Raw genomic sequence first — 12,649 nt, 5'->3', positions numbered from 1 at the left:
GGTCTAGCTGCAAAAAAAAAAAATCTCTCATGGTGAGATAAGTATTTTTAGTCTTGTGCTCCTGCCACCAAGATTGAAGAAGACAGGTCTAAATTGTTTTCCAAGCATTTTGTTTACATGCAAAATCCCCAAAGAATAAATTGTGCAGTGTGCATAAGTAGCAATTTAGTTCATTTTTTAAGATTTTAGAACTAGACTACATCAAGAAGCTTCCTTTGTTAATTTGAAGAGAAGATTTTTCCTCGCACATTGTCCTGTTTTGTGTTGTCACGAAAGTGACAATTTAAAATGCTAACTGCATGCAAAACCCCTTCTAGGGTCAACAAGACCAAATGTTAAAAATACTCATGAACACTACCATAAGTATTACCGAGATCATGCAAGACAGTACTTGCATATAATTATCCATGATAATTCTTTAAAACAACTAAATTAATCTAGTTCGCTTGTTTTAGATTTTAGAAGTAGATTAAATCAAGAAGCTTCCTTTGTTAATTTGAAGAGAAGATTTTTCCTCACACATTGTACTGTTGTGTTGTCACAAAAGTGATAAATTAAAATGCAAAACCCCTTCTAGGGTCAACAAGGCCAAATGTTAAATATGCTAATGAAATACTACCATAAGTATTACCAAGATCATGCAAGACAGCACTTGCATATATTATCCATGATATTCTTAAAACAACTGAATTCTGCATAATAGTGGTTTAAGGTCCCCTCCCATTGGTCAACAGCCTTTCATACCTTCGTAGCCTCACACCAACAATGTTTAATCTGTGCACTCCACCCAAAGGTCAAGTGGTTAACTATTGCTCACACCTTGATTTGATCTATCAAGTGCATTTGTCAGGAGAGGGAAAACCTCAACCATAAGGGAGATGCATTGACCGATCGGGTAGAGGCTCTGCCTCCAACTCAAAGACAGTGAGACAGTGAGATAGGTTAGCTGTGGAGAAGAACAAGGTCATGATTCTGGAATTTATACTCAAATGTCTGATCTATTTGAATAAATCTGAAAAATCAAACATCTTAAAGAACAAGAATTTCTCATCTTCTACAAGTTTATTTTTGGCAGAAATATGCTTTCTGGAGCATGTTTTTTTTGTATTGGCCCCTCATTTGGGATGAAAGTAGAGAATAGTGTTATAGCCAATTAATAACTTCTATAAATCTCATATTTTGTGCCATTCTACAATTATAGATACCCTACAAGAAACCGACTCACTTCATGGCTTAACTCCACCACCACAGCATTGACTACAATATTACAACTTTACTTCACGTCTCTAAGCACGAAATGAAAACCCTTCCTCCAATAAGGATACTGAATATATTATATGTAATTTCAACTTCATTGCATGATTCATTTGTTTTGAAGTTGTTACTTCTTTGAACCAAAACAGGGCAGAAAATTCTATATCCAAAGCTTCCTACAATATTACGAAGAAAATGTTTGTTGTATTCAATTGGACAAAGCAATGATCTAGATTGTAGCAAATCTGCACAGTTGTAGAATGGCTATAAATCGTTTACTGCAAATTTTCAGAATTTTGATATTGGAAGATTCATATAATGGCGTGCATAACAAGAACGGATCCATCCCCAGATTATTAGAAATTTCTATTTCTAATACGATTGTGTGGGATTTTTGAGACCCTTATTCTTCTTATGCGTAACAGTTACAAAAGTGTCAAACTTAGTATACATTGTACATGGTTAGAAAAGTATCAAAATGGAAGTACAAATTCAGTAATCATGAACATGCCCTAATAATTTTTTCAATCAAGATCTAAAATTAACAGTCATTTAACTGCAGCGAGAATTCCATTTCAAGGTATTATAGCACATCCACAGCAAATACAACTGCCTGAACAAAGACTAGTACTCTTGTTTTCAACATTTTACATGATTGAGTTAGTTGATGCAAATAAGAAGATGCACGGCATTTATACTTCCAAAACATAATAAATTGATTTTTAAAGTCTCATTTATGCCACTTTAAAATTATTATTTAATTTTGCATTGTTTCCACTTTTCCACATAAGAAACTAAGGAACAAAGAAAATTCATATACAAATGAATGGAGTGATGTGCAAATCATGTCTATGACAGAATAAACAGTTTTCAGAATACAGCCTTCAAATGTAAGGTAAGGCAGATAATCACCTCTTCTGCCACTTTTCCAGCCTCAGCGTATGCTACTTGGCTTTTTTTTGACAAACCAGTCATGGCTGCAGCATATGCACCCCCAGCAATAGCCATCAAGGGAACAACTGCAACTGTAAGTAATGTAAGCTTCCATATTGAGGAGAAGCCCACTGCAAATCCTGCAATGAATCGAGCTATATAATGCAAAAAATGGCCCATCTGCAACCTCACAAAAATTTAAAAGTCAAACATCAGTCCATCTTCCTCAACAAACGTGTTATCAGGTCTACATTTACTCTATGGGAAGAATAGCATAATCATATTTTAGTAGTTTTGCACATCTTTCAACTTCTTGTATTGAAAAACATTTTGTAATGGCCTTTTGACTTGATCTTATTCACTGATTAAACGAAGATTTCTGCAACAATGAACAAGCATATAAATCAATAGGAAAGAATAGTTTAAACAATATTGAAGGAGTTTTGTGCATCATTCAAGTTCTTGTATTGAAAAAAATTGTAACAGCCTTTTGACTTGATCTTATTTGCTGATTAAACAAAAAATTCTGCAACAATGAGAAAGCATATAAATCTGAGTTTGTATATTAAATAATATTTTATTATTTTGTAACAGAGAATTGAATTTTATCTTATATTCTGAGTAAACACAGATCTGTAAATAAGGTAATTTTATGCAACAAAGATGGGCACATCAATACTTTAAGAAATACCAAGCAAGCACAATGTTCTCATATAATACAAAACTGGGAAAAATTAATTTAAACATGATGTAGGAGCCTCCAAAGGTCATAACTTTTGATTCGGTGGCTGCTTGAGCTTCCTTTTTCTTTTCTAAATGACAATCTAGGAGAGCTCCATGTAACCATAACCCATCCTAGCCATTTATAGTTGTAATGTCCCCATTTCCAGGTTCTGACTTTTTGGGTTTGTATCAGCTTGTTTAGAGGGGTAATTTGATTTTACCAGTGAACTTCGATGGTTTAGAGGATTCATATGATGCTTTCAAATGTTATCTCCGACTTCCAATTTGGGCTCCAAGATTCTTGGAGGGAGCTTTTACTTTTAGTAAGTCACCTTTCAGGTTCACTCCTCCACAGTCAGATCTCAATTCCAATGCATTTCGACCATTGTCACTAATTGGGTGCATTATTGTGTTATATTTAATTATTTTCAATAAGGTTGCCTTTTTAATTAAATTTTTTTATCGAACACTCAGCTTGTTGGAAAGAGAATGGAAATTTTTAAATGACGGGATGCTTCAAAGTGACTTTAAGTCCCAACAATGTTTTAAAATTAAGTTAAATCATTTTTTGGAGTTAAAAAGCTTAATAAAGTGATTTTAAAAGGGAGTTTCTAGAAAGTTCCCTAAAAGGCTTATAAAAAGGGGAATTTAGAGCTCATTTGGTATGTTGAGTTTATTATTTCTAATATTTCTCTCTAAGAAAACCCTGTGTGGTTTCTTGAGTTGGATTTGGTTCATCTCAGGCTTTGTGAAGACGAAAACCTTTGCAAGGAACATTTGCTACATTGGTGAAAGATCCAATCTAGAGGATTGCTCGGTGATTTCACATAGAGATCACAGCTGGGCTTCATAACAAAAGATTTCAGTTGTATTTACAGTCTTGAAGGAACAAATTGAAAGAATTATTTTAAGTTTATTTCCTTTATCTGTTGGTCATACAACCTAGGGAGTGGCATGAGCATAGAGGAAGGTGGTGCTTAGGGTTTGAAGAGGTTTACATTGCTATCTAAAGGCATTTAAGGTCTACACTACCATTTCTATCTATTTCATGACCTTTGGAGAAGTTATTGAAGATTGACATCCAAACTACAAGTGCTAGTTAGCTGATTTCAATACCAATTCAATCTATTTCATTGCTACATTTTTTGGGTATGTTTGAAATACATTTGTAATGTTATTTTATGAATTGGGTTTTTCATACTTTGAGAAATATTGTATTATCAAATCAGAAATTAAATTTGGAATATTTCAACCTTGTGGGTTTCTAAATATTGTCAATTTCTTGAGTTGTTTAATTGCTGCAAGAATTTATATTTTCTGCACCTTCTATATATCATTCAATACAATTGCAAAACTCAAACCAAAAACCAAAAAAAAAATCAAGGCAAAACAGGGCAGCATATTACAGTGGTATCATGGTAGATGTATCCTGGCATCCTAAAGGGTCGAGTAAGAAAGATGGAGACTTTAGAAGAGCAACTATTAGAAGGGTTGCTAGAATTGAAGCAAAGTTATTAAAATTTTAGTAAGAGTTGGCAAGATTATGGCAAGAATTTAAAAGAATTGCGCAAGCAATTGTGTGAGCATCCCGAGTGGTTAAGGTTTCTCTTTCTAGAAAAAGAAGCAAATGAAAAAGATTCTTCCAATGCAATAACCAATGAGAAGCAAGAAAAAGAAGAGGTTCATTAAAAAAAATATTCGGATGAGTTGATGCATGAAGAAAAGGAAATGATAGCAGCCTTGGGTCCAATTTCAGATTTTTCAGGTGATGATTCTAAGACTAATAACTACTATGCTGTTTCTTGTGATAAGTTCCCTAACAGTCTTTCAGATGAAGGGCTTGAAAACAAATCTAATTTGTTATTGCTTGGAGCTGATTCTGACCAAAGGCTTGATGAGATTGTTAATCCTATTGTTGAGCATCTTCATCAAGTTGATGTTAAAGAGGCACATGATTCATGGGACAGCTATGGAGTTACTAATGACAAATATGACATAGGGTCTGGTTTTGGTATTCATCACAGCAGCAGTGAACTTTCGTTGCATGAAAAAGATTGGAAGAATCAATTTGATGTATCCATTAATAACCCATTGTTTGAGATGGGTTATGATATGACATATGACAATCCACTTTTTGAGTTGGATAATGGAACAACTATTGGTTGTAGTGTTGCACTTGGTGAAAATAGTAAGGTATGGGATCCAAGAGAAGATTCAGAACCTAAGTTGGAGTATGGTTTTTAGCCTACTAATGATCTAAGTTCACATTATGAGGTGATTGGTTATCCTCCTTGGAGACCACCAGATATGAAACATGTAAATGAGGAGATAGATGAAGATTGTTTAACTACAGGGAGTGATAATACACTAAGAGGCATCATCATTCCTTACCACATAAGGAATTGGAAGGTAAATTAGTTATGCAATTTGATGATTTCAGATGAAGATTCTTTCTTTGTTGGTACTTGCATTCATTTGCATCATACTTGCATGAAGTTTGGTTCTGTGTTTTGGAGTTGGCCAACAAGTGGGACTTTTCACAAACTATTTGAGTTTTTGAGTTGTAATGAATGCTCCTCAATTGTAGTTGGTAATATATCCTCTTCATGGGATAAATTGATTCATGGAGACTTCTACATTTCAGATTTTGAAAAGTTTTCAAACATTGTTAGTGAGCTTGCTGAAATTTTCAGAACAGCTGCAAGGAAAGGAGGATTCAAGCTTGTTACTTCTGAAGCTTGGGAGAAAGGAGGCCCTAAACATGACATCTACATGTTTGACAATCCATCCTTTGGGTTGAATGTTGTTTTATCTTATACTAATCTTTCTTTGGGATTGGTTTTGAAGACAACAATTTCTCCTTGCGCCCTAGTTGTTGATGCTTTCATGGATTGGTTACATGAGATTACCAGAAAGAGCACAAACTTCCTTGATGTGCTTGATGTTATGGATGGCACTTGGAGTTGTGATGTACATCTTTCTAGACATGCTGGAGATCAATCTTGGTTGGGTATCTATGCTTGGGATCTTCAACAAGGTTTGATGGAGCTTATTGGGAATGGTAGAAATGCTTTTTAGAGGGATAAGGATCAAAACTTCAGAATTGTAGTGTTGTTCATTTCCTTACCATCGATATTCTAATTCCATTTGTTCATCTACAAATGAATGGGAGAGAGATTCCAAGTAAGGATTGAAGCATTGAACAAATGGTCACTCTTGGGAGTGTTACTTGGCAAAGAATGGATCAGAATTTCAGTTTTGAGCTTGCCCAATCACTACATTTTTTTGGTTTTCTCTCATTCAGGGAAGTTGGCTCATTATTCTTTGTCAAGGAAGTGAATTTTTTCAGTTGGAGACTGCCTAGAAGTGTTTTCCAGCCACTTTTGAATTGATTGCATGCAACACAATGCTAAGCATACATGCTTGTACTTGGGTATTGCTATTGTCCCTTGCGTAGAGCATTCAAATCAGGTTTTATTAGACCTTCCAAACTCAAAGAGTTCATCTTATGAAGGGTTGTGAAGTAAACTATGATAGATTAGTCTTGGAGTACATTCAAGACAGAAAACCTCCATGTGGTATGGTTTATTTTTCAGAGACCCTTGGAGTTGAAAAAGTGAGAATTTTCACAAGTCTTCATGATTGTATAAGATTAGCACTAAGGAGACACGTTAGATCCATGTGGTGTTTGTTATGTTGGTGAGATTGTTGAATTCTTGCAAAGGATTGTTTTCCTTTTAGCAAGAAGATTGGAGGAGTTTAATTTGACAGTTATGACTCTGCATGACATCTTGAGGAGATACACCGAGGATTGAGGTTGTGGGCAAAATCCTAGTGTTAGTACTGCTGTCCACTTTTCGATCAGCCTATACATGACTTCATTTCTTGGGCCGCACATGAGGTTGATGACTCCTTCAAACCAGCAGTTGAGTGATTTAAGGTTGTGGCTGGTTGGTAGAGGTGATTTGCTCATAGGAGATGACTCTACAACTACTTCAATACTCATCTCTCCTATGTTTTCAGTAGAATTTCAGATTGGTTACCACTGTCCTTACATATCCAAATCGATTATGGTGACATCTTTCTATGAGCAAATTGATTTTGAGCCTTGGCAAGCTTCAGGGCAACTAGTTGTGAGTGTTTTCGCAAACAAAATTCATTTATTTATTGTTTCCACTCTGGTGAGTGACGGTCATTGCAGATACTGCATGGAGATTGTATGCATGTTTTCAGATGATGCCTTATTGATTGCAGTGGTTTGGGTGTGTTGATGTGTTTGGAATCTTTGATTAAGTGTTGATGATATGATTTTGCAGCAACAGAGGCATTCCCTAGTTGGCAGATTGCAAAGTTGTGACAGTGATTGGTCTACTTCACTTTTGGGATGTCATGAGGGGATATGTTGAGTTTTATTCTTTATGGCTCAGCAAATTCTCTTTTTTGATGCTCAGGATCGAGTTTGGCAGATGATTGTTGTGCTGGATTTCACTGAAATGCCTTGGCAAGATATATTTCATTATTGAGTTTTAGGAGAGGAGAGTGCAGTTTGGGCATAGCAATCTAATAGTTATGATCAAAGTAGCATAGCATCATCATGGTGGTTCCTTTGCTAAGCTGACTTTGAACACTAGGATCACTTTGGTTTGTAGTGCAACGGTTGTTAAAGATGAGAAAGATAGTGTTGACTTTCTACGGTTTACTCCTATGGTGCATCGATTTGGCTCTCTTGAAGAGCAGTATTATGAGTATTTGACTAAGTCTATGCAATATCCGATTGCTCTACTTACAAGAGGTTTTTCAGGAGGTCTCTTGTGTTGGTACCTTGCAGAACAGTGCCTTGTGCAAATGGTGCTACAGATCTCCTAGGTTGACATGGGACCCAAGAATCATTCCTAGTTTCAATCTGGATCAGTTTGATGATTGTGGGACTGTGTTGACACTGCTTGAGGACAAGCAACCTTTGGGAAGAGCAAACTATAATGTCCCCATTTTTAGGTTCTCTAGCAGTGCACTCATCACTGACTTTCTGGGTTTGTGTCAGCTTGTTCAAAGGGGTAATTTTATGTTACTAGTGAGATCAAATGGTTTAGAGGAGTCATATGATGCTTTCAAATGTTATTTCTAACTCTCGGTTTGGGCTCCAAGATTTCTAGAGGAAGTGTCTATTTTTAGTAATCCACCCAATCATGTCTCTTTATCATCTTCCATCATCGGGATCACTCTTATGCAGTCAAATTTCAAATTCGATGCATGTCGAACTTGTTGCTAATTGGGTGCATTATTGAGCTATATTTAATTATTTTCACTAAGGTTGCATTGTTAATTAAGTTTATTTATCAGGCACCTCAATGTTATAGCTCATTAAAAAGAGAATGCAAAATGTTAAATGATGGAATACTTAAAAGAAACTTTAAGAGCCATACATATTTTTAAAGTAAATTAAATCACTTTTTGGAGTTAAAAAGCTTAATAAAGTGCTTTTAAAGGGAGTTTTTGGAAAGTTCCCTAAAAGGCTTGTAAAAAGGGGAATTGAGAGCTCATTTGGTATTTTGAGTTTATTATTTCTAATATTTCTCTCAAAGAAAACCCTACGTGGTTTCGTGAGTTGGACTTGGTTCAGCTCATGATTTGTGAGGACAAAAACCCTTGCAACGAACACCACCTACGTTGGTGAAAGATCCAATTTGGACGATTAATCGATGATTTCACATAGAGATCATTTTTTACTCCCTACGGGGTATATGCTTTATTACTGAAAGTAAACAGGAATTGTAACAGGAATAAAGTAATCCAGAATTCACAACAATATATGGCAGAATGATTTATCCTTTATTCCAAAACATGTAATGTGTACAATAATGACCATCCTATTCCTAATACAAGATGTGATATATATACCACTCGGCGGTTGGTTAAGAGTGCTAACCACCGGCAACTACCAACTACCCCTACGGGAACTATCATTCATTACATTGCCAAAACAAAGTATTATTTATTTAGTCGTGGTATATTTGTCGTCTACAATCACAGTTGGGCTTCATTGTAAAAGATTTCAATTGTATTTATAATCTTGAAGGAGCAGATTGAAAGAATTATTTGCAAGTTTATTTCCTTTATTTGTTGGTTGTACAACCTAGTGAGTGGCGTGAGCATAGAGGAAGGTGATGCTTGGGCTTTGAAGAGATTTCCATTGATATTTAGAGGCATTTAGGGTCTGAAATACCATTTATATCTATTTCATGACCTTTGCAGAAGTTATTGAAGATTGGAGTACAAACTATAAGTGTCAGTTAGCTAATTTCAATGTCAAATCTATCTATTTCATTGCTGCATTTTCTAGGTATATTTGAAATACATTTGTAATGATATTTTATGAACTGGGTTGTTCATACTTTGAGAAATATTGTATTATCAAATCAAAAATTAAATCTAGAATATTTCAGCCTTATGGGTTTCTATATATTGTCAATTTCCTTTGTTTAATTGTTGCAAGAATTTATATTTTCTGCACTTTCTATATCATTCAAAACAATTGCAAAACTCAAAACAAAAACAAAACAAAAATATCTCAAGGCAAAACAGGGCAGCATATTATAGCTTTGATACCACTGTAATATTCTGCCCTATTTTGCCTTGAGAGTTTTTTGTTTTGGTTTTGGTCTGAGTTTTTCAATTGTTTTAAATGATATAGAAAGTGCAAAAAATATAATTTTCGCAGCAATTAAGCAACTCAAGAAATTGACAATCTACATAAACCCACAAAGCTGAAATGTTCTATATTTAATTTTTGATTTGATAATACAATATTTATCAAAGTATGAACAACCCAATTCATAAAATAGAATTACAAATGTATTTCAAACATACCCAAAAAATGAAGCAATGAAATAGACTAAAGTGGTATTGAAATTAGCTAACTAGCACTTGTAGTTTGAACGTCAATTTTCAATAACTTCTCCAAAGGTCATGAAATAGATAAAAATGGTAGTGCAGACCCTAAACACCTCCAAACAGCAAATAAAGGAAATAAGCTTGCAAGCTGTAAATACAACCAAAATCTTTTACGATGATGCGCAACTATGATCTCTATGTAAAATCACTAAGTAATACTCAAGATTGGATCTTTCACCAACATAGAAGATGTTATATGCAAGGGTTTTCGTCCTCACAAAGCCTAAGTTGAACCAAATCTAACTCAAAAAACCACACAAGGTTTTCTCTAAGAGAATATTAGAAATAATAAACTCAACAAACCAAATAAGCTCTCAATTACCCTTTTTATAAACCTTTTAGGGAACTTTCCATAAACTCCCTTTTAAAATCACTTTATTACACCTTTTAACTCCAAAAACTTATTTAATTTACTTTTAAAACATTTCTGGCACTTTCACTTTTAAGTGTTCCATCATTTAAAACTTTCTATTATCTTTTCAACGAGCTATAACACTAAGGTGCTTGACAAATAAATTTAATTAAAAAAGCAACCTTAGTGAAAATAATTAAATATAGGTCAATAATTTACCCAACTAACGAAAATAGTAAAAATGCATCGAAATTGAAATCTGATTGCATAGGAGTTATCTTGATGATGAAAAATGATAAACGGCCTGACTAGGTCACTTACTAAAAATAGGCGCTCCCTCTAAGAATCTTGGAGCCTAGACGAAAAGTAGGAAATAACATTTGAAAGCGTCCTATGACTCCTCTAGTAACATCAAATAACATATGACTCATCCGAGATCACTAGTAACATCAACTTACCCCTTTGAACAAGATAACACAATCCCAGAAAGTCAGCGACGACAACACTACTAGAGAACCCGAAAATGGGGGCATTACAATAGTCCACTTCAAAAAAACAAAAAAGGGCTAGATTTGACCATCTAATGCCCAAATTTTTCAATTTAATCTTTATTTTCACTTTGTAAAAAATTTCGTAACTTATATTTTAGTGATAGGATGTGATATTAAGTCATAATTAATTATATTGACTCATTCAGTTGTGTAGTAGTTATGGTATATATTTTAGGTCCATGTATATTTAAATACAAAATTAATAAAAATAAGTAGTTTTCTAAATTTAGAGATTTTGGTTATTCTAAGATACAGTAGGAGAGTGGAAGACTTCACTTTAAAGCAAAGAATCTTATGTATCTTTTTTCATTTGTCGAAGAATAACATAGAGAATTTTGGTGTTTTTAATATTAACGAATTATTGTTATAATTTTGTTGCATTTCTAGATACATCAAAACAGTGAAATGAAGTTACAATATTGTCTTTTAACATTATTTATTTTTTCGTAAGGAAGCCCACATTATTTTTCAAAAGACCAAAAGGCAGCGCCTTGCACAAGGAAAACTAATTACTATCAATACCTAGTACATCATTTTAACTTCATCAATAGTTTTGGTATAAAGTCCTAACATCTTATAAAGTTTTTTATTGGGTGGAGGACTAGCTACAGATTGGAATTACAATTCGTTGAGGGTGACAGTTAAGTCACCTAAAGCATCCAGGCCTTCTTGATGGTACTAGAGGATGTGCTTCTCGTTTGGAGTTTTTCATATTTTTAAATTATCCATGATTAGATATGTATTTAAATCATATTCTTTGAAGCAGCTGAGATCTGGGAATTTCATGACACAAAATGCATGTCAGTAATCACATTGGAATTTGTGTCTATGTAATTCAGATATTATGGAAACCATGGGGAAAGATGAATGTGTGGATATCCTTTAAAACCCTGCCATACTGTTGTTAATTTTTTAACTCGCCAATGTTGAGGCTCTTCCTGACCTAATCTTTGTCTGCCAACCTTGAGATTCTCCCTGGCCTTTTCACATTTTCCAGGTTATAAAATGGAAATATATTTATATATTCTGTCAGTGAAATATCTCCTAGATTGTAGGCCTGGATTTCAACATTGAGCTCTCCCTTCATGGTGTGGGTTAGGGTAAAGGGACTTGCTAACATGTATCAAAACCATTCAAATCTTTTTTCCAATATTGTGATAACTGTTAAAGCTATTCATGTATAGTGGAGTTGGTTATAAATATAGTCACAATTTGGCAAGCTTCAACCTTAAGATCGAGATAATAATAAATGTCAAGGGATGCCCATCTATGATAAGATTTATTGATGGTCATAATGCAAATAATTCATTAAAGATCTGGCAGAACCTCCCCATCCATGCATCCATTTCAAGGCTAGATAGTGGCAGTATAATTGATTTTATATTTGGACTATGCATTATTTATTATTATATGCCTTAGTTGAATTATGAATGCAAGAATGAGGGGAACAATCCAAATGAGCCATAACATAGATTCTACAAATAAAAGTATATGTTCTGAAGTCCATGGTATCAAGTTTCAGCATGAAAAGGTAAAATAGATTCTACATATTAAGTATATACAACGAAGTCTACAGTGTCGACTTTCAGCATGAAAAAGTAGCTAATTTTACATTTTACATCCCAAGTTCTTAGTCAAAAGAAAAGTAACTGACAAAAAAACAATAGAATGACTGCGAGTTAAAATAGTTTAGATCTGATTGGAAGGATCTTAGATTAAGGGACCATAATGGGGTGAAGTTCCTTAGAAAATGGCTATACCCAACTTTCAGTACATACAACGAAGTCTACAGTGTCAACTTTCAGCATGAAAAAGTAGTTAATTTTACATTTTACATCCCAAGTTCTTAGTCAAAAGAAAAGTAACTGACAAAAAAACAATAGAA

General features: G+C 34.2%; 1 protein-coding gene across 1 annotated transcript in view; it reads right to left on the bottom strand.

Moving 5' to 3' along the window:
• LOC131067633 (ABC transporter B family member 13) overlaps window positions 1–12,649 on the bottom strand; it is a 67,662-nt gene that overhangs the window by 11,102 nt on the left and 43,911 nt on the right. Inside the window, exon 4 of the mRNA XM_058002725.2 lies at window positions 2,167–2,367. Coding sequence (XP_057858708.2) covers window positions 2,167–2,367 — 201 coding nt within the window. The remainder of the gene's footprint in view (window positions 1–2,166; window positions 2,368–12,649) is intronic.

This window comes from Cryptomeria japonica, chromosome 5 (assembly GCF_030272615.1).
Source record: "Cryptomeria japonica chromosome 5, Sugi_1.0, whole genome shotgun sequence".
NCBI lineage: Eukaryota > Viridiplantae > Streptophyta > Pinopsida > Cupressales > Cupressaceae > Cryptomeria > Cryptomeria japonica.
The sequence above is the reverse complement of the archived record's forward strand: the minus strand, read 5'-3'. Positions and strand labels throughout refer to the sequence as shown.